This window comes from Rhinolophus sinicus, linkage group LG02 (genome assembly GCF_036562045.2).
Source record: "Rhinolophus sinicus isolate RSC01 linkage group LG02, ASM3656204v1, whole genome shotgun sequence".
NCBI classification, from domain to species: domain Eukaryota; kingdom Metazoa; phylum Chordata; class Mammalia; order Chiroptera; family Rhinolophidae; genus Rhinolophus; species Rhinolophus sinicus.
The window spans coordinates 115,601,192-115,623,669 of NC_133752.1; the positions used below are offsets into that span (position 1 = coordinate 115,601,192).

General features: G+C 41.6%; 1 protein-coding gene across 3 annotated transcripts in view; it reads right to left on the bottom strand.

The window, feature by feature from the left end:
* PLXNC1 (plexin C1) overlaps positions 1–22,478 on the bottom strand; it is a 140,871-nt gene that overhangs the window by 108,586 nt on the left and 9,807 nt on the right. For 2 of the 3 annotated variants that reach the window (XM_019710302.2, XM_074325266.1), the window contains exon 2: positions 11,111–11,248. The exons of the other annotated variant lie outside the window; for it this stretch is intronic. In XM_019710302.2, coding sequence (XP_019565861.2) covers positions 11,111–11,248 — 138 coding nt within the window. The remainder of the gene's footprint in view (positions 1–11,110; positions 11,249–22,478) is intronic. 3 annotated transcript variants of the gene reach the window in all.

The following is a 22,478-nucleotide window of genomic DNA, read 5'->3' on the forward strand; positions in this document are numbered from 1 at the left end:
AACGGAAGTCGGCTCAACATATAATTTGCCTGGGTTACTCTGATTCTCCCATATGATTCTACGTGTATTCATGCATTTTAAAGTAACCAGGACAACTTCACAGGCCTAAACAAGTAGTATGTACTTATACAGAGGGTGCCAAAGAAATGTATACACATTTTAAGAAGGAAAAAATAACTATTAAAATAGTAATACTCAATATATACCAATAACAAAAGGTGAATACAAGTCACGTTTGACTTCTGCAATTGCAAGAGGTGCTCAAAGTGGGTACCATCAGCGTCCAGACACTTCTGATTATGGCGAACTACTGCTTGAGCAACGCTCACCAAAGTGTCTATGTGTATACAGTTTTTTACACCCCACCCCCACCGTATATAAAATATAAGTGTGGCTTTGAAATTGGACAAAACTAAGTTTCACTCATCTTTAGTCAGTGAACATCTACTGAATGTGCAGTGTGCATCAGGCATGTCCTAGGCGTTTAGGAAATGGCAGTGAACACAACGGGGCTGGGGGAAGGAGTCCTGCCTCAGAGAAGTTACATTCGCACCCTACGTGCACACAGGGGAGTGACGGCAGACAGTTCACAAAAAGTATGTAAATTATAAAATATATTAGAAGGCAATATAAGTCAAAATAAAGTAGGGTAAGGAGATGGAGAATGCATGGTCAGAGTAGGTCTCATCGAGAAGGTGACATTTATTTACAGACTTGCAGTGGATGATGGAGTCGTTTAGATATCTGGACAAAGAATGCTCTTAGAAGAGGAACTCACTGGTACAAAAGCACTACAATGAGAGGAAGCCAGTATGGTTTGAGCAGAGCAAACAAAGTAGAGAAGACTGGGCAGCGAGGTAATGGGGCGAGAAATACAGGTTCTGGGAGGCCGGTGTAAAGCTTTGGCCTCTTACTCTGCGTGAGAGAGAGGGAGCCATTGGGTTTTGAGCAGAGGAGTAATATGGTAAGAGGGCAGGGTTTGAAGTATTGATAGAAGACTCATTAGGAGCCTATCACCATAATCCTAGAGAAATATAATGGTAGCTTGGGCTCACATTTGCATCCTGGCTCGACCCTTTAAGTGGCTGGGCTGCTTTGAACTTGTAACGTAACCTCCTGGGGCCTTAATTTACTCATCTCTAAAACAGGGCTAATAATGCCATCCTTAAATACAGCTGTTGTAAGGACCAAATGAACATTACAAAAGATGCTTAGCACATAACCAATACTCAATAGATAACAATCTATTGCTAGCTTAAAAGCTCCCTTTCGGTGGGGACCACATCTTACTCATCTTTGTACCTATCTCATTGTCCAATACAATGCCTTCAAAAGTGAAGGTGTTCAACATTTTGTCAGTTTGCACATGTCCAAATATAATACCTACATCTGTATCTCTACCACTGGGTACAGCAGTGACACTGGGAACGTGATTTTAAAAGAAAAAATTGGCACCTGAGATTATTTTCGGACAAAGTCAACATTCGTGCATCTCCTGACCAATAATATGCCTGCATCCATATATCCTGATTTTGATTACATAGTAATTACATATTGCTACTTAATCAAAAGCTCCTTGTCAATTTGGCACACGGAGCATCTTCCTGTACCTGAACCCTCTCCCAGGACCTGAGCCCGAGTCTGACTTTGTCCTGAGGTGGTGACTTCCTTCCATCATCTGTTCTGGGTCAAGCCCCGTGGATTCAGTGCACCTAGCTCAGAGCCTGTGAACTGCCCACTCAATTCAGTAGCAGCTCTGTAAATGTCGATCCCAAGCAACTAACTACATTAAACGTGACTTTTTAAAAAGGGACAGCAGTTACATCCCAATGGAGGTGGGACAGATCTGTGCCTCAAGTCATTTTAAAATGTCTTTATAGCTGCACCATCCAATACAGTAGCCCCTGGCCACATATGGCTATTTAAGTTTTAATGAATTAAAAAGTCAGTCACTCAGTCACACCGGCCACATTTCATGTGTGCACCAGCCACATGTGGCCAGTGGCTGCCATACTGAGAGTGCAGATATAGAGCATTTCCATCATCATGGAAAGTTGTATCGTACAATGCTGGCATCCAGAAAACCGAGTGAAGGGAGACTCCAGCAAGCACTGACCAAGTGTGGACTTGCCAGGCTCTTGTCTTTCCATCTCTAATTCCTGTTCTTTATCGGCGCTCAGATTCAAAGAGTTGATCCAGTTCTAAAACGTGGTTGTATGGAGAAGAAACAGAAAGCTGATTAAAAACAAAAAAACAGATTTATAGAAATATTCTCACGTGAGACAAGAAAAGAAAGGCTGCTGCCCAGCTTTCTCTTGAGAAATTCCTCACGCTGGAAGCATCCCTGGGCAGAACTATCTATGACGTGTTCTCACCCATAAAGCTGAACCTGAATCGAATTAAGCCCGTAGCGCTAACTTCCATCTAGCATTAGGAGACATAGAGGAACAAGCCAAGCAACACTATAAGAGAGCAAACTGCCAGTGCCACAGTGTGAAACAGTCATGGGCAGCAGACTCCGTTTCCTCATTCGGTCAATGGTGTTGAACAAAAGGCGTGCCTTCCTCAAGAGGTCAGTGGCTGCATAGAAGGCGGCCACTCCACATTAGGAGAAACACAACAACCAAAATGATTGGAGAACCTTGGTCAGACACCAATTTGAACAAGAACAATTTTAAAAAGACAGTTTTGAGCCGATCAGGAAAATGCTGTTATATGGACTCAGTATTAGATAACCCTGAAGAATTACTTGAGATAATAGTGTTATGGTTATAGTCATTTAAGAAAAGGATCATAGCTTTTTTTTAGAGATGCATAATGACATACTGTCTAGGATTTGCTTTAAAATAAAAAAGTAAATAACATTATTTACAGTAATTACAACATGGTGGCTATAGTTAATAATACTGTATTGTATAAAGAAGGTGCCAAAAAAATATGTACACATTTTCAGAAAGGAAAAAACTGTATTAAAATTATGTGGATGGTAACCACTTTGAGCACCTCTTGTATTAATAATTGCAGAAGTCAAACGTAACTTGTATTCATCTTTTGTTATTGGTATATATTGAGTATTACAATTTCAATAGCCTTTTCCTTTCGTAAAATGTGTATACATTTTTTGGCACCCTCTATATTTGCAAGTTGCTAAGAGTAAATCTTAAATGTTCTTGTCACAAGAAAGAAATGTGTAACTACGTATAGTGATGGATGTTAACTAGACTTGTAGTAATCATTTCACAATATATACAAATATCGAATCATTATATTGTACATCTGAAACTAATATAATGTTACATGTCAATTATACCTCAATAAAAAAATTTACAAAACACCACCACTCCTTGTCCATTTTAACTGAGTTAGGAGCTGCACTGCAGTTATCATTGGGACTTATTTTACTTACTCTTAGAGCAGGGATGCAGATGGGTAGGGACTAGAAAGGTCTAGTTCGGGGTAACTTTGATTTGTTTCCTAGATACATTGGAGATGTGGCCAGAAGTCTGTCTAGAGCTCTGAATTATGGCATGGAAATCTTTCTTTCTTGCATTAAAAAAAATAATTACCAAATTGCACTATGTGCCAAGGTTTATCACCCAGTTTCCTGAGCAAGCTACCTAGAGTGCCTACACTGAAGCTTGTCCTGATAACCACAGCTTCTGGGGTTAAACTGTTATGCTTCATTGATGGTGGGAGTGAGACTTCTCTGGAAGGTAACTTGGCATTATCCATCAAAATTATAACGCACACATCCTTAGGCCTTGCAGCCCCTCGTATATATGTGAAATAATACGAGTATATGTCCGTGGCTATTCATTGCAGCATCATGTGTTGTACACAAAAGATTGAAACAACCTAAATGTCCAACCACAGGGACTAGGTTAAGTAAACTATAGTACAAATGATGAAATACTGTTTAGCCATAAAAGTAATTAGAAAGCTCTTTATGTTATGTTTAACATATAATATTAAATATGTAAAATTTGTATACATATATATTGTATGTACATATGCATGTATATATAAGTTTAATATGTTATATGTTTAATAAAAGAGGGGAAGGACTATCTTCCCTTTTGCTTGCAGATGTACATAAGATATCTCTGGAAGGAGATCCGAGAAACCAATATTATTGGTTGCCCCAGAGGTTAGAAACGTGTGACTCTCACTGTATATTCTCTTGGTTCTTTTGCATTTTGAACAATGTCAGTGTATTATCTCAAAAAATAAACGCATACAATTTAAATTTAGAAAGTGTTTGAAGAAGAGTGGGTTCAATTGTTTTTCTCTTTGCTACATTATACAGAGAAGGTCTCCAGAACCCTGAGGACAGAACGACACATTTTCATTTTCGTCACAAGGGACTCCAACATGCTACACAGAGGCACTGGGGTCTCTGTTTCTGCGGTCGTCCTCTCTCTCAGATGACTACAGGACAGGAGAGAGATGGCCCTCTTTCTCCTTCAGATTCCTATTAATGTCACCTGCTACCTCACCCACCCCTCTCCCCACAGCCCAGCCCAGGGGCCCCAGTGGACACTTGGATCTTCCAACTGCAAAATTCACATCAACATCGACACAGAAGAAAGCCAGCAAGACTGGAACAAGGGAAATGTTCCTTCCTCAGCTCAGTCAGGTGGGCAGCCTCGGAAAAAGAACATGATCACTGAAGTGCTGCTGGAAGTAATAATGAGTCACAGAAACCCAAAATGGGTTGAATTTTGCATAAGAGAAACTTCATCCAATTCCCACACATTCCTTCCGAGTGATTTTTATCTGTTGTGGATTTTTATGTGTTGCTTCCAGGATATGCCCTGAGTACAGATCTAATCTGAAATCAACCTGTGCCTCTGCCATGCAGATGCTGATATACCCCTTCCTCCTTCAAGGCTCAAATGCCACCTCCTCTGAGAAGCTTTCCCTGGTCGTCTTTCTACTGTACCCACTGTCATTCTCTAGCCACCACTGTTTTCTTCACAGCACTTGCCACTACCTGAAACTACTTTACCATTGATTAATCCATTTACTTGTTTTCTGTCTTTTTCTTCCTATCGTAAGAGCAGTAGCACTGTCTGTTTTGTTCACTTTTGTATCCTCAGCACCCAGAACAGTGTCTGGGACATAAAAGGTGCCCAATAAATATTTATTAAATGGAAAAAAACTCTCTATTAGCATTCAAGATTTTATAAGGCTCTTTGCATTTTTCCAGCTGAAGCCTGTGTAGAAAACAAATTTTCCCCGATGGAGAATTTCAGCTCATGTCAACATACTATTTCTGATGACATCTTCCTCAAGCCTTGTGGTAGGCTATTAACTAGCCTTGGGATTTTTGTTGCATACAAAAATGAAAACAAAACAAACAAATGAAAAAAACAACTACAGTCCTGAAATGTATGGTGAGACACTTCCACACCATACATTTAGCTGCATCACAAGTTCGACACCACCCACAGGAAGGATAGCATGGTGAGGAAAATGAAGGGGGAGAATTAAACAAAAGACTATTTCTTTTTTTCTTTAATATTACCATGAGATGGAAAAGCCATGGGTGTTCAAAAGGCTCAAATGTTTTATGCCAAATTTCTTTCCTTATGTCTCACTCCGCAGGGCTAGCAAGTTGAAGGGCAAACAGGCAAATCTTTTAATTTATTTTTTTTCCCATAAACACACACACACACACACACACACACACACAGAGAGAGAGAGAGAGAGAGAGAGAGAGCAAAGTAATTATCCAACAGCATTTAACGTGTTTCCATAGTTAGGAGCAATAAAGATGAAATATAAAGATTAAGGCAAAGTCCTCTCTTGTTTCCAATCTACCTATTTTATTGTAAGTAGTAAGAGAAGCATACAGTCTGAACGACAAGTTCTAGATTTGTGGATTACAAGGGAGTAATAGTTCTAAATTGGGGATTCCCTGTGAACTCACAAACTGAAATGAGTACGATGGGGATGCACTTGAAATAGCTTCATACTGACGTTCTAAACAGCCAACCATGGAGCCCATTTCCAAGTTTTGACACTGTCTGCTGCTTTTACTTTTTGGTCCATTACCTCAGCTCAGCCGTCCTCACCCCACCCCCACTTCCGGCCCCAGGTCCTGTCCTGGTTTCCCAATGGTCTCCTTTTTCTTATTGGGAAATTCTGTGGGCATACACATGTAGAGCTTGGCCTTATAAAATTTTATCATTTTTGTTTTCTCTTTCTTTCACTAGAAGACTTTAAAAGCCAGAGTCAAGAAAGGCTCTACAGGTGCTACACAGTTCGTCTACTGTTGGAATGCAGGAAGAACTTTCTGGAACTGAGATGAATTTCACTCTGTGGTTTGGATAACTGAAATCCACTAGTGGGAGTAAAGTGTTGAGGGCAGCAGTACTTTTCTGCTGGACAGGGGGAAAGGGCATGATGTGGCTTCCTCCACCCTGAACCTTACTTCATCCCTAGGGATGTTGAAAAAACCCAACACTAGCTTCCGATCACAGGACCCACTCCCAAAATCAACTTGAATACACATTTTTCTCTAAATGAACCCACTGAGGAAAAGCAGAGGCCCCAACGGGGCTCAGAGGCTCCCATGAGCTACCCGCAACCCCAAGAAGAAAGGGCTCTTCCTTCTTCTAATACAGAAGTCTATCCCCAAACAGGAACAAACTTAAACTACAGAAGACATAGTTCCTTCTCATGAAACCTCAAATACTGGTATCTTAATATTAACCCTGATACTCCAGTGTTAGAAAAAAAAATAATAAAAACTAGTTCCACCAACTCTGTCAAGCTCTACAGACTACATTTTAATTACCAATGTAGTTCGGTTGTGGGACAAGTTGTTTCAGTTCAAATCGTCTTGAGCAAGTCACCTAACTTCTCTGAGCCTTAGGTTTTTTCATTTATAAAGATGGGATGGTAACAGTATAGTCTCATGAGGGTTAAATGATTTAACCCACACAGACACTGGTTCTAATGCCTGGCACCTTGTAAAAACTCAGAAATGTTAGCTATTATTACTATTCCTTACCCGCTGCCTTCTTATCTTTTACGCTTTCAAGAAAGGTTAATGGGCATATGTAAAGTTACAAATTTCAAATTTCATGCATATTCTGTTATTACTTACTTTACCACATGGAAAAGCTCAAAATATTCAGTTCTGCCCTTGAAATAAGGACAATTTTCTGTACCCGACAGTCAACTCAAAGGAATCCAAACCATGTGATAGGCTGTACCACAATTTGGAGGAAGATTCAGCATGTGTTTATAAAAACGCATACACTTTTCAGTGTCCTGGCTATGCAACATGTGTGACATGAATTCCCAAAAGCTGAGTTCAGTAAGATCATATTTTTTGGTCTCAGTGGAGATGCTAACAACTGAAAAATTACAGAATGCAATCATGTTCACAAAGGAAGTAAAATTAGGAAATACGCAAGGGGTGGGGGGAGTGATTGCACATAACCTGTCTTATAACCCTTAGGACAGCGTGTTAGTAAAATAAGGGGGCAGATCAGATACCCTCAAAGGACGCTTTCAGTTCTAAATTCCTTCCATTTTTCTACAATCTTATAAAGGGACTTAGGAATAAAGCAGGAGAAAGAGGGCAGAACAGGTATTAGCATACTGTCAACTCTTTAGTTTTTCCACTTAGCGGTAAAATCTTACCTTTGGAGGTAGTGCTGGGTTACTGGGAAGAGTGCATGTCTTTAAAGACACTTTAAAAAATGACTCACTATCTAGGCTTACGCTCAAAATAATGTTTCCACATAATAAAATATGATACATCTATTTAAAGATACTGTTTACAAAAGGTTTGCCATAATACTTTCAACAAGCATTTTCCCTCATTAACTGAAGAAAGAAAGGATACAAAATTGGATAGAATCTGACCTCAACTACATAAAAAAAAAGAAATCTAAACCACTGAGCAGTTGCCTCTACATAATAGAACTAGAGGTAATTTTTCTTTGCTCTCCCCTCATCCCCTGCTACTTTGCAACTTTTTCTATGAGCATATATTACTTTTACAATGAAAAACTATTTAAATAACATGATATTTGCACAAAATTATATGAAAACGCCGTGAGATTTTCAGAGATATAGTAAGTCAGGTTTTTTTATGCGTGGCGGTAAAAACGGCAATTGGGCTCCACTTGCTACTTCCTGCCTCTCATCCAACCAGGCATATACTACAGGGCCTGGCGTCTATCAAAATGCCTCAACTCTTGATCACTGGGAAACTGATGAGTCAGGCTGCAGCTGATCCAAGGCCTCTTTCTTCTCCTCCTCCCCAGCTGGCTGGCCGCCTTGGGTTGGGTTTTGTTTTTCGATGCTCATTAGTACCTCTACTCCGCAGCGTATGAAGCCAAGCTTGTGTCTATCAATGTTCAGCTTTTCTAACAGTTCTGGTGACAAGTCTGGCAAGAGAGAAGCTTGAAGTTTTTAAATAAAGGGATTTGGGGATTATCTGTGTCTTCCAAATCATCTACAAAGTCCTGAGTTTCAGCACTCTGGGTAGTGTCTCAGGCTACAACCAAGAATCTGCACACAAGCTACATGGGAGAGTCTTGAGAATTGCTGGGCTGTCCTAGGGAGCCCCGAGGGACCACGTCACCTCCCTCACATTCGTCCCTCACAACCTCCTCTGAGACAAGCAACCTTCCTGAGGGCAACTGGGGGTGGGGATTAATTCCCAAGAAGTTATGGAGCCAGTGAGGTATTCCCTTTCAAGCTGGGATTCTTCTCTGAGTCTCTAAGAGCTCTGGCCCACCCCAGGAGCACTGGTCCCCCACCATCGACCCCTATATCAACATGCTCCCCTCCAACACACACATCCAGAGAACCCTCAGGGAGTGGTTCCTATGCTTGGGTCAGAGGTTAAAGTCATAAGGGATATTAGTGCAGTCTCTGAAGTAACTCCAGGTTCAAATCCTTGCTCTGCCACTGTGTGACCTTGGGCAAATCATCCAGCTTCCCTGGACCTCAGTGCCCTCATCTGTAAAATGGGAACAGTACATCTACTTCACTGAGTCATGGAGAGAACTGAATTAGCTAGAACCTGCAGAGCGATTGGCACATAGGAAGTACTGTACAAATGTTAGCAGTCACCAAACAAATAGAAAAACTAACCTACCCTTGTTATTCAAACCCTGAAAACAAGGCCACAGATGTGGCTTTTGAAGAGGTATCCCTTACTGATGCTAAGGAAAGTGAGACATCAGTCAGCCACTTCTCCTGAGCAGCTTGAAGCTGAGGCTCGGTCCCACCCCTCTGGTACTACACCTCTAAAAGCTGGCCAGCTGCACACAGACTGCTGGGATGAACAAACAGGAGGGGTGAAACCAGGCCTTCCCTTGGGGAACTACTTACAGCCCAGTGTTCCTTCAACTCCAGTTTACCATGTAACAGTTTGGTTGGCTCAGCTTTGAGGAAACAGTGTTCTTGTCAAAACACTCATCAAAAATATCCCAAATCTGAAGAAGGAATTGATGAGGAGGCCCAGTAAGGATTGAAGGGGACTTCTGCCAGAGTAGGGGTCCAATCAGCCTGACCAAGTTGGTGTAGCTACAAATTTCACCTCACAGCACCAAGCAACTTGTGTAGAATGACTGATGGGTGTTCACCTTTCTCCGGGAAGGAAAGCTCACACAACAGGAAAGATGATCAATGTATATTTTAAAAGAATGTGTATACAAACAAACTCTCTCCCATATGTTACTGGGTTTCCTCCAAAGAAAAACAGATTAAATCAAATGCCTACCAGGCACTCAGCACTGTATCAGGCTGTTGGGAATTCATGGCCTCCTTCTCAAGAAGGTTAAAATCAAGTTGGGAAGGCCAGACAAACACAAGAGAAAAGGTTAGGCATCAAAGCAAGACATTTACAGATAATGAGTATTTCAGGAGATGAGGGGGAAACGCGGTCACTACAGGCTTAGGACTCCTCAAAGATAAGGTGGAGTTTGAGCTGAGCCAAAGCACAGAGACACAGGATTCAGTAAAGCAGAGAAAAGGAAAAAGAAAGAAAGCAATCCAGGAAGCGGGTGCAGTGTGAGCAAAGGTGTGGGGACAGGACTACACAATGCACAATTGGAGAACAGTAAGCAAATAGGTTTGGTTAGAGTGGGGGATAAGTGCACAGGAGACGGACTGGAGACCATCAGCAGAGGAAGGGGTTTTCCAGGTTGTCTCATACAATCGCATTTTACAGATGAGAAAATGGAGTCTCAGAGAGGTGAGGCGATTTACCCAAAGTCACACAGCTAGTTATCAGTGGGAGATCAGTTGAGAAAACAAATCTACTAATGTTCAACTTAGAAACTGAGCTGACAGTAAATCGACTAGCTACAGAGAGGCAAAGCGATAGCAGCCTAGGGAACAGAAATAGCGCAGTTCCTGACCACAAATGTTGGTGGAGGCCACCGGTGTTCAATAAATGCTTGCTGATGAAATTCAGAAGATCACCACTGTCTAATTTCAGACAAGTTCTCCTCCTTCCTACTGCCCCTCCCCCATGTGAATAAAAAATCTCAACTTGACCAGTGGTACATCCATACAGTGGAAAATATAGGCCTCGGAGATAAACGTCAAGAGCAGTGTCAAAGGATTTCAGATTTCTAACTTCTCTGTGGTGTGTGTAGGTACAAAGGCCAGAAAACAAACCCCCTCTGTGGGTGGCAAGTGGGCTGGAGAGGAGGAACACCTGTTTTTTTCCCTTTTCAAGTCCTATAATCTCTCATCTCTTTGAAGTTCTGAGAAATCAGGTGCTTTGCACATTTCCATTACAAAGGAGAGAGAACCAAAAGGTTAAATGTCTTAGGGAGGTGAGTCAGGGATGGGGTAGAGGCCAGACCCTTATGAATCAGGAAGGGGAAATATCTTTGCTCATGCTGGGAAACAAGGTGGCGGGTGTGTTGTTACATGGCTAGGAAGGTTAATACAGATTTCTAGAAATTTCTTTCAGGCCATTTCTGGGGGTCACTGAGGAGTTCACAAAGCAGTTGGTGTGGTATTGTATATAACCCAGAAGCAACAACAAAAAAAATAACAAATAAAAAATTAAAAAGCATAGAATGGATCACTATTAAAATCGACATTGAAGAAGGCACAGAAAACCAACCTTAAGTAACTGGCCATCTCCAGTCCCCAGGAATAAAACTGTCCTGTTCATTACGACGGTGCCATAAACAGATGTCAGGTCGGAATGGATCAAGGTAGATGATGCGATTGGTTGGACCTTTTCAGGTTTATCTTCATTCTGAACATGCACACAAACGCACAAATAAAAAAAAGATAATTTTTAACAGTGATCATTCTCATGATGATTAACTGTCACTTCTGCCCACCTGGGAAGGATCCTACTTGAGCCCCAAATGTATTTTCTTAGACAAGATTCCCAGGAACAACCTTTTATCCTTTTTGTCTGCAAAATCACCATGCTTGCCTCGCCCATAGAAAGCCATTTGTTTACTACGTATTAACATGTATTGATTGCCAGCAGTGAGCTAGCCATCCATTTAACACTCCCCCAGCTGATATATGAAACCCAGCTCCACTTTATTGCCAAGAGAAAGCCCAGTGCTGAATTGGGAGGGAGACAATCTTACAGTTGGCTGTTTGCAGGCTCCTGCTGCAAATTGTTTCAGCTAGGGATTGGCTTCGGCAATGTTAAACAAGCCATTTCCCAAGATGTGAGGCAGACCATCCTATTGGGTGTGATGGAAGTGAGGAGGGATTCTGGATTTAGAAGAAGGATGCAATGTGAAGCACAAAGACAGGGTAACTAATTCAGAGGGTAAAGAGGAAAAGATATGGTCGTGGACGGTGGGAAAGACAGAGCCTCAGAGCTAAAGAGAAACAGCATGAGGGCTGGACCTGGTGCTGATGCTCTCCAAGAAGAAAGAAAGCCTAACTCCCATCCGAAGGCATTTACCGTATTTTGCCGTGTATAATGTGCTCCCGTGTATAATGTGCACCCCCATTTTTAGCCCAAACTTTTAGGGAAAAAAAAATCTTTCGTTTTAACTTTTTAATTCAAGTTTTTATTTGTTTACATTTAGGTACTTGTTTTTTGTATTATAAAGGAATTTTAGCATTTTTTAACATATTATGGTATAAGAAATTGTATGTAACAAATAATTACAAAACACGAGAACAGATACAAAGTACAAGAAGTTTTATGTACCGCTAACAAATTCACGATATTCACACATCACAGAAGGCCCAGAACTCTTCATCCTTGCAAGTTCGTCCTAAGTTCAACAAAACCGAGTATCGTATTCCAGGGTATTATTTTGCATACGGATATCGTTATTGATTTCTAGAGTTACACTTTTAACTCATAAGCACAAATAAAATAATTAAAAACATTTATGTAGATACAGAATTAGTACTACCCATGTATAATGCACATCCTTATTTTTCCCTCACAAATTGGGCAAAAAGGTGCACATTACACAAGGCAAAATACGGTAAATGGGCTGAGACTTTGAGCACTTATAATCACATGCTTGTTCCTGATCCTCAACGAAAGCCCCTTTAAATAAAGCAGAGTGTTGACCAAAATGTCTCTCCCTTTCTTGTTTAAAGGCATGAAGTGTTTCATGCTGCATCTTGCCTTCAACGGCAGGAAACTGAGTTTGTTACACAAATCTCTGGAAGATAATGTAGCTAGAAAGAGTCGTTGCCGTCTGTAGCTACTGAACACAGTGTGATAGCACACTTTATCTGCCAGAGCCCAGATCCCAACTGTATTAAGGTTTTCAAAGTCACATTTAAGTTTTAGCCAATGAGAGAGCTGGCAAACTTCAGTACCCATAACCACAACGCCTGAAGTCACCCCGTTTTGGAAGGAGGGGAGCTGGGCAGGGGGAGGCTAAGACTTATTAACTTCATTATAATATTGCCAACAGTGTTTATGTCTTTCAATTTATGTCTTATTAAATATTCATTATTTTTAACCCACCAAGTTTCATTAACATCTACACTGAATGGATCCGTGGACTAAATTGATTTCTGAAGCCTTTAAAAGTGCTGTCTATATTTCTTTGTTGAAGTTGCACTGCGAGGGAGAGATAAGCTAGCAAGGATTTATCCAATGCCATGATCACTTTTCAAGGAAAAGATGTCATAACCCAGGAAGAAAGTGACTTATTTACATAAAATATGCCATAGTGAACTCAGTTTAAGAAGATTTTTAGAAAGCCCATTAGAGATTTTTTCCCCCCGTTAAAAGATACTTTTCATGCAGTTGGGGAAGATGAGGAACTGTCCTGTTAAAATTAAAATTAAGAAAAAAAATCTCTGGGTCTATGAATCAGAACAATAGATCACTGTTTAGATAAGGATGCCTCATGACTAGGAGCAGAAAAAGGAAAATTGGATGACCTTTAAATTACAAAAATAAAACCACATCTGGCTTTAAAATAAAACCAGAATTGTTCAAACTTAACATCGGCCAACAATGCCTATAACTTTTATTAAATATTTGAGCAGCACGGAGAGGTTAACTCAGAGAACTGGGCAGCACCTCTGCCTGGGCATGTGGAATTCTCTAACCCCACTCTCTTTGGCTAGAGGACGACATGCTCCTTCATCCATGACACAGAAAGACAAATGGCTGTGGAGTGCTGCGTATGCTTCCACAAGGACCAAGAGGGACAGTGGACTCCCATGACTGGTATACATTAGGTGCTTAATAACCATAGCTATTCCGATAAGCCAAGAACCATGATATCACAGGTGGCCTTTGCTGAGGTGGGTTGAGACATTCTGTTTGTGAAAGAAACAAACAAAAAGGCAGCCCAGAAGCTGAAAGGGAACAAGGAGAAAATTGCTTCAAAATGACGGCCGAAGCCTTTCTAGGGCCCTCCCCTGACTATTGACTGCTCCTCAGTACTTGCAGTTTTCAAATGAAGTCCTGGATCAACGGCATACGTAAGTGGTACAGCCATGACATCAATGTTCCCAAACTGCAGAGCTGGAGGCATAGAACAAACCACCTGGGATCAAGGGTCAGAGGGGTTAGGTTCCTATTGGAACTAGGTTCTCACCTGCTGGGTGAGCGGGGCAATGTATTTAACCCTTTGGAAGCTTGCTTTCCCAGTTGTGAATAAGGCTAATGAAACCTGATTAATAGGGTGGTTATGAAGATATGAAGATGAGAATAATGAGGGTAGTAATAATAACATGTCGATGAGTGTTAGCTGGTATTATTGCTAGTAACATGTACTCACTGTGTGCCACTCGGAGTACTTTTTATCACCCTGTCTAATAGGAGCAGTGTAGGGTACTGAGCCAGACCTGGATTTGAATCCTGGCACTACCACTTTCTAGCTAAGTAATTTGGAGCACATTATTTAGCCTCGCTGTGACTTAGTTTCCTCCTCTAAACAATGGAAGTGACGTAACAGTATTTATGCCATAGAGTCATTCCGAGGACTGAATGCGTTAGTATGTGAGCCCCAGTAGAGCTTAGAACAGTGTCGAACCCATAATAACATGCAATCTATGTTTGCTGTCATTACCTTATTTAAAAACACAAATTGTTGCTGCCACACCCATGGCAGTATGCCCACCTTCTTTGCCACAAACACCATAATTGTGTTCAGGTAACAATAAACCCCAGCCTGGGCAAACCAGGATTGGTCCAAACGTAACGGTAATCTTATTCCCCATTGCTGGATACTTGCTTTCCTACCCCTCAAATCTAGCAGTGGCCATGTGGCCCATTTCTGGCCAGTGAGATACAAGAAGTCCACTTGAGGGGCTTCTGGGAATAAGCTTCCTCCTTGATAAGAGGAGGCTCTGAAGGTAAGCCCATTTACCCTCGTCCCTCATGTCCTCCTTTGAAATAAGCTGTGTGAGGCCATCATGCACAGAATGGTGGCAGCCATTTTGTTTCCATGGCATTCAAGATAGAGGATGAAAATCAACGTGCTGAGATTGGTGCTGGGCACTGATAAAAGGCCCTCCGTTCTTGAGACTGTAACTGAGCACAGTTGGAAGACTGAGCACGGACTTCCAACTCTTAAACTTTTTACTAAGTTAACAATAGATGTCATAGTTTAAGCTGCTCTTATTTAGGTTTTCTGTCACCTGCAAACAAAAGCAAGTCACTGTGCAAGAAATGAGAGTCGTGGCTCGTTGGACCTGGCACTCGATCCTAGCTCTTCCTCAGTTATGAGGGACCAGCAGCTGGAAAAGTGCTTGTTCGTCTCACCCTTGAGGCTGCTGGCCAGAGTCAGGATTGTGTAGCCAATTACAGCAGTGAGCCTGGAAGAAAATAGAAAAGAGCGGGCTTGGACCTCACGTAAACCCTAAGGGCTGCTCTGGCTGAATGGAAATGGATTCTTTTGTGCTGGAAACACATACAAATGGACAGGTCCCCATGAATGGGGGGGGAAAAAGCCCTTTGAATGGCTTTCTTATGTTCATTTCAGCAAATGAAAACAAAAGAAAGACAGGCCCCAGAGAAACCTCCTCACAAAAGTGAAGTTAATACCTAGGGAGCCAAGCAAAAAAAGGGAGGGGGGAATAGTGCAGTCGGCCCCCTGTGTCCAGAGATTATTCTTACTCTTTTTTGGTTTATTTTCTATCTTGCCCTTCTCTCCCCTTAGGGCATAATCGTTAATGTTGCTCTCAGCCTATTCTGTCTAGTTTATTATGTGTAATTTATTTCTGAATCCCAGCCTCTGCTTGTTCATCTGTGTGTAACAAGGTTAATGCCTTGTAATGATGCTTTTGCCAGTTCTGCCTTTCATGACAAAATCCAATCTTGATTTTACTCTAAACCTTGTCTTCCCTTTGGGCTTTCTTGGTTCCCTCAGAGTTGTCATTCTGCTTCTGCTGCCTGCCATGTCTCACCGTAACGTCACGCCTACACTTCAGCCTGTTCTGAGAGAGAAACTTTTTTCAGTTTGAGGAAATAGGTACCTTGTTTCAAATGATGTTTGGACTGAAAAAGTGAGAGCCTTGGGCCTGATATACCAAAGTAGACCTGAGACTACTGAGAAGGGGTGAGCGCTGGTGGTGGTGGTGGTGGTGGTGGTGTGTGTGTGTGTGTGTGTACATGCGTACGTGCATGTGTGTGTATGAGTGTACAGAGAGTAGTGGCCATATCATGAGGGAAACAGCTTGACCTCGTTCATGCTATCTTCCGTCGACAGTGAACACCTTCAGGGTGTACTGCACAACTCCAGGGGGCTCCAGGCATCTATTCTAGGGTGTGAATGGCACCCTCTAGAGTGGAGTAACACTGTGACCCTGCCACTACCATGCAAAAGACGGCCTGATTCATCAAGGCTCATGCAGGGTGTTCACAGCCATGCTGCAACTATTATGGAAGCAGCTGGAGGAAACGTGCACAAAAGTAGGGCCTTAAGTATTGGGGACCCAGCAAGAGTCAAGTCTTCTACCTCCAAGGTATTAAAAACACTCTGATTTTGGTTTTTCCTTATGAGGACAGGACAAATACCAGCTGGGTGCCCATGAACTTCTTACACACCGATAAAAATGCCTCTTGGGCAGCTAATTTTGTATTCTGCTATCCTTAGGTATACACTTACTTTGAAGCAGTTTCTTCATCACTTTCTACTGCAGTTAAGAAACCTCAATAGGAGCCCTATGTCCAAGTTCTGGCCCCTGCCTGTCCCTTACAGGCTGCTTGATTTGGGCAAATTAAATCCCTGGTCCTCAATGAAGAAATCTGTAAAATGGACACACTAATATACATGCCCTGTCTGTTAGCATTGTTGGGAGGCACAGATGAAATCATGTGTGAAAATATTTAGAAAATGATCTTTATCAAGGTAGAGAGATAGAAAGAACAATTATTCACCCAAGTTAGATAGTGGTTTCATTAGTCATTAAGGCTCCTGCCTCTTTTCCTTCTAGAGCCCACAGCATTGATCGGGTTCTGACTGCGTTCATGCCATCTCTCTGATCATCTGAAGGACAAATTTAATTTGGGGGCTCAGATGATGGAAAGAAAAAGTTCAAAGTGTGCAGGAGGAACGGAGAAGGGACGTTTGGGGACACTACTGGGCAGGCATGTCTACACCAGGCAAGCATCTGGCAGCATGCAGTAGTGCCACAGGAAACACACAAAGTGGCAAAATGTATACGTCACATCCTCTCACTGGCTCTTCGACCTGCTTTCCTCCTTCCAAGGGCTCCAGTGTCCTCCAGCCTCTAAGCCCTCCCTATCTACCACCAAAGCCCACTCTCCAAGATTTATCTTTCCCTTTTCCTGCTTTATGCCCCATCTCCATCTAAATCTCCATCCCCCACCCTATGGCTAATTTCAGTCAATGACTTATGAAAAGACAACCTGACTCAGATAATTCACAAAAATGTATGAATGGCTGATAGTGTGGAAAATGCAGTTTCCTAGATTCTTAGAGTTGAAAGAGACTCAGTCCACTAGTTTTTCCACAAAGAAGTCACTGGCATTCTAGATGGGACATTTCTTCACTGCCTGATGCAGGACTTTTAACATCCCTAACTCCTGTGCCCAAAATGCCACAGTACTCCCCCATCAAGTTGACTACTGCAAAAGCTCCATCCCCCACATTTCTAAATACCCCCTAAATGAATGGCATCATCCCCTTTGAGAACCAGTGGAATCTAGCACAAGTTTTCAGAGTTGCTGTAAAATGGTTATCCAGACATTTCTTCCCTCAATTTTGTTCTCTCGGCTTCCTCATCATGGTAAACAGCACCTTCAATCACCAACTCCTCTTTCCATCACTCCTCATATCTAATACATGAAAAGTCGCAGTTGAATTACCCAACAAAAGTCTTAAGTCTATCTTTTCCATCTCCATGGTCTCTGTCCAGTACAAGCCCCCATCATCTCACTCCCGATCTATTCCAAGAGCCTCCTGGTCTCTGTTTCAACCTACAATCTAGTCTCCATCTAGTGTAATCCTTTAAAATACAAAACAGGTCATGTTACTCCATTGCCTAAAATTCTTCAATGGCTTCTTTAGAATGAAATGCAAATGGCTCCCAGGTCTTACAGGAGCCAGTCCCTGCCTACTTCTTCAAACTTATTCCTCATCACTCTTTTCCTTTGCTCTGCTTCCATTTCCACAGTGGCTTTCTTTCAGACTCTTTAACATGTTGCCATCTTTCTGCCTCAGGGCCTTTGCACCTGCTACTTTTTCTAGATTCCCCCTCCCCAGCCTCTTCATTCCCTTGTAGGCCTGTGTTTTTTTTTTGTGTTTTTAATCTTTCAGGTTTCAAGTTCAGTGTCACCTCCTCATGGACACTTGACTATAGATTTTCACATTCCTACCCCAGTTGTTATTCTGAATCATAGCACTCCATTTGTTTCTGACAAATTTATAATTATTGTTCATAAAATTTTATTTATTGTCTCTCACTAGACTACAATAGTTTATCTTACTCTGTACTTTGCAGCATACAACTCAGCATTTGGCATGTAGTAGGTTGTCAATAAACATTTATTGAATGAATGAACAAGTGCATGGATCAATGTTGAAATGGTTTCAGTCAATATCTCATCAGGCAACCATGGCACATTGCTGAGTAGGCCTAAACATTACAGAGTTCTTCAATTGAGCCCAAATCTGTCCTTTATAATCCCTGGGCCTTCATTCTACCTTGGGGAGCAATACTAAATCACCCCATAACTCCTACTACCATGTATCTTGGCCTTCTCTAAATAGCACACCCATGGTTCATTGACAGCTTGTAAGAGACAGTTTCTGGTGCTTTTGCCATCTCAGCCCTAGAAGGTCTACACATTCAGTGTACTTAAAGTGTGACTTTCAGAAGTAAACAAAGGACTTTAGGTGTTCTCCAACCACAGAATAATAGGACTGTTTTTCCCCAGGATTAGAACGGCATAGTGCCTCGCACTGAGTTAACGCTTTAAAATAAAAATAGCACAACGGTAGTATGGGAGAATAGAAAGAACAAGAGCAAAAAATGATGTGGGTGGTTGCAGCTCAAGCTCTACTACTTGTGAGCTACAAGTCTGGGCAGTCATTTAACCTTTCTGAGGTTTCTCCACCCACCTAGCCACCCGTCATTTAGGGAGCACTTGTTCTTGGCCCAGTCTTAATCTGTAAATACAGATGGGAATACCCCCTAATGTCAAAATAAGCCAATCAAATAAGTTGTGATACAAAATGCAACACTTAACACTTCATGTGATTGGTTTTGGAAACACTTCGTAACTTAAATGAACAGTTGGAGGTGGGGGCTGCACTGACAACCACTGTTCATGGATACAATTCAGGGAATCCATGAAATTGGATGAAAAAAATTTTAGTTTAGAAACTAACTGAAATTTAGCAGTTCCTTTCATTATGAATGCAGGCCACAATAGTATTCACTGAACCTGTGACTTTGTCAGCAGAAGACATCAGATATTTTCATATTTCATAGTTATTACAGACATCTCAAAATACTATTTATGCTCATCTTTACTTTGAAATTATGGTAGTTACTGCTCCTAGATTTTGCTATTTAATGTGTTAAGATATATTACGAGAAGTGAATTGTTGGGTCATAAGGTAGTTCTATTTCTAACGTTTTGAGGAACCTCCATGCTGTTTTCTATTATATGACCCAGCAATTCTACTCCTGGGTATGTATGCAAAGAAATCCAAAACACTAATTTGAAAAAAATATATGCACTTCTATATTTACTGCAGTGCTATTCACAATAGCCAAGATATGGAAACAACCGAAATGCCATAAATAGATAATTAGATAAAGAAATAGTGGTACATTTATACAATGGAGCACTACTCTAAAAAAGAATGAAGGCTTACCATTTGCAACAATTTGGATGGACCTACAGGATATCATGCTAAGTGAAGTAAGTCAGACATAGAAAGACAAATACCATAGGATCTCACCTATATGTGAAAATTAAAGAACAAAATAAATGAACAAACAAAACAGAAAAAGACTCATAGATACAGAGAAAAAACTGATGGTTGCTAGATGGGAGGGGGTTGGGGGTTGGGTGAAAAAGGTGAAGGAATTAGGAAGTACAAATTGCTAGTAGTTACATAATAGTCATGTGGATGTGAAATACAGTGTGGGGAATATAACCAATAATGTTGTAAAGACTACGTAGGGTGTCCGATGGGTACTGGACTTACCAAGAGGATCACTTCATAGACTATATAAATGCCTAAGCACTGCGCTGTACATCTGAAACTAATATAATATTGAATGTCAACTATAATTAAATATAATATATATGTACTTATATATGTATATAGATAGTCACAGAATGTAAAGAAGTACAGCATAGGGCATATAGTCAATGGTACTGCAATAGCTATGCACGGTGTCAGAGGGGTAGTAGTCTTGGGGGGGTTGTCACTTTGTGAGCGGTATAAATGTCTAACCATTATGTTGTTTCGTACACCTGAAACTAACAAAAAAAGGTATATAACTAGATCTCAAATGGAAAAAAATATTTTGGCATATCTCTATGTCAATGTTATTGGTTCATTTTGCAATTCTGTTTTTATTTTATGCACTTAAGACCACTTTCTGAGAGGGGATCTACAGGCTTTACCAGAGGTCCGCAGCACAAGGGCTCCATGGGGTGAGGAACGCCTGGTTGGGCGGGCATGGAGATACGGCTCAGCACAGGAGGCTGACACATACTCGGTCACTCCTACCACCACTGGCTGCCCCGGGCTATGTACTGCATCCTGTGGCCTCAGAGAAGCTATAGTCAGCACTTGGAATCTAATTTTTAAAACTGGTCACTGATGGAGAAAGGGGTCCTGAAGGGTGTCAATGAGCAAAAAACAGGGACAGCTGGTGTGTTAGGGCATATGCTTCTCAAGAGACTCTTTCAAGACCAGGTTGGGGGGTAGGGGTGAGTGAGCAGGAATCCAGCCTCAAAGGCGAGGGAGTCACAGCCGATTCCCTTCCCTTTAGGCTATCTGGCTCTTACTCCAGCTATAAACAGCTCCAGGGTCTTGGAAGCTCTTATCTTACTGTCTATAATCACTGTCTTCTCTACTAAATAGACAGCAGCTTCTTTCCAAGTTGACAAACATTTCTTGAGGGCCCACTATGTGTTACACAGCCTTATGGATGCCCAGGAAACAAAGATGAGACAGACCTGGCTGCTCTCCTCAAGGCACATCCGCTCCAACCAGCGCTGTACTGAGCCCAACACAAAGCCTGGCACTCTGTCATGCATGCTCGGCACTCTACAGGGGCACAGAGCAGGTCCCCCATTCCTAACTTCATTGCCAACTGCCTGCTTAGTGGCTCTTCCTGGTGTCCCAAAGGCATCTAAAAATCAACAAAAATTAAAAGTCTTCTAATTGGTCACTAGCACCTTTCAATTCTACATCTTATAAAGCTACCTCATCAATCCCTCCTCCCACCCTCACCGCTGCCACCTCAGGTTGGATGTTCAGCATCCCTCCGTTGGATGACTGCAAACCACAGAATCCATCTGTCTCTCTGCATATGTGTCACCACCACTCTAGACCAAGGCGACATGATTTCTTGCCTATACTACCTCCAGAGCCTCCTGCAGGTCTTCCTGCTTCCACGGGGGTCCGTCTTTCACCCACTCCCCACAGGGCAGCCATTATTTGGAAATTCAAATCCAATTATTTCACTTCCCTTCAAAGGCTCTTCTACACTCTGAGAAAGAAATACAACCTCCTTCCTGCAGCCTGCACGGCCTGTGGGCTGGGGCGGCTGCTTCCTTCGCCAACTTCTACCCCGAACCCTCTCCTCTCCCCACCTCCATATACTCAAGCACACCAACCTTTTGTTCTTCAAACTGACTAACTCATCCTTCCTTTCAGCCCTTGCCCTGGTTCGCCTGTCTGCTAGGAGTGCTCACTTCCCAGCTCTCCATGGTGACATCCATATTATCCATTCTCATCTTCCTGGTGTTAACTCAACCTCCATAATGGGAACTTTCCCCAACACCTATTTCGTTTCTTCATAGCCTCAGTCTCAGTCTGTGCCTCAGTTTCCTCATCTGTAAAATGGAGGTAATATTACCTGACTCATAAGGTTGTGGTAAGGATTAAATGAGCTAATAGTGATAAAGACTTACTGTGTTTCCCAGAAAGTAAGACCTAGCTGGACAATCAGCTCTAATGCGTCTTTTGGAGCAAAAATTAATATAAGACCTGGTCTTATATTATATATTATTTATATTATATTATATATATATTATTTATATTATATTACATCATATTATACCTGGTCTTATATAAGACCCAGCATTATATTATATTATATTATATTATATTGATTATATTATATTGTATTATATTATTGTATTGTATACTGTATTGTATTATAGTAAAACAAGACTGGGTCTTACATGAATTTTTGCTCCAAAAGACGCATTAGAGCTGATTGGCCAGCTAGGTCTTATTTTCGGGGAAACACGGGATCACTCGCTTAGAACACTTGGGACACAGTAAGTGCTTGCTGTCACTTTATCATAAATA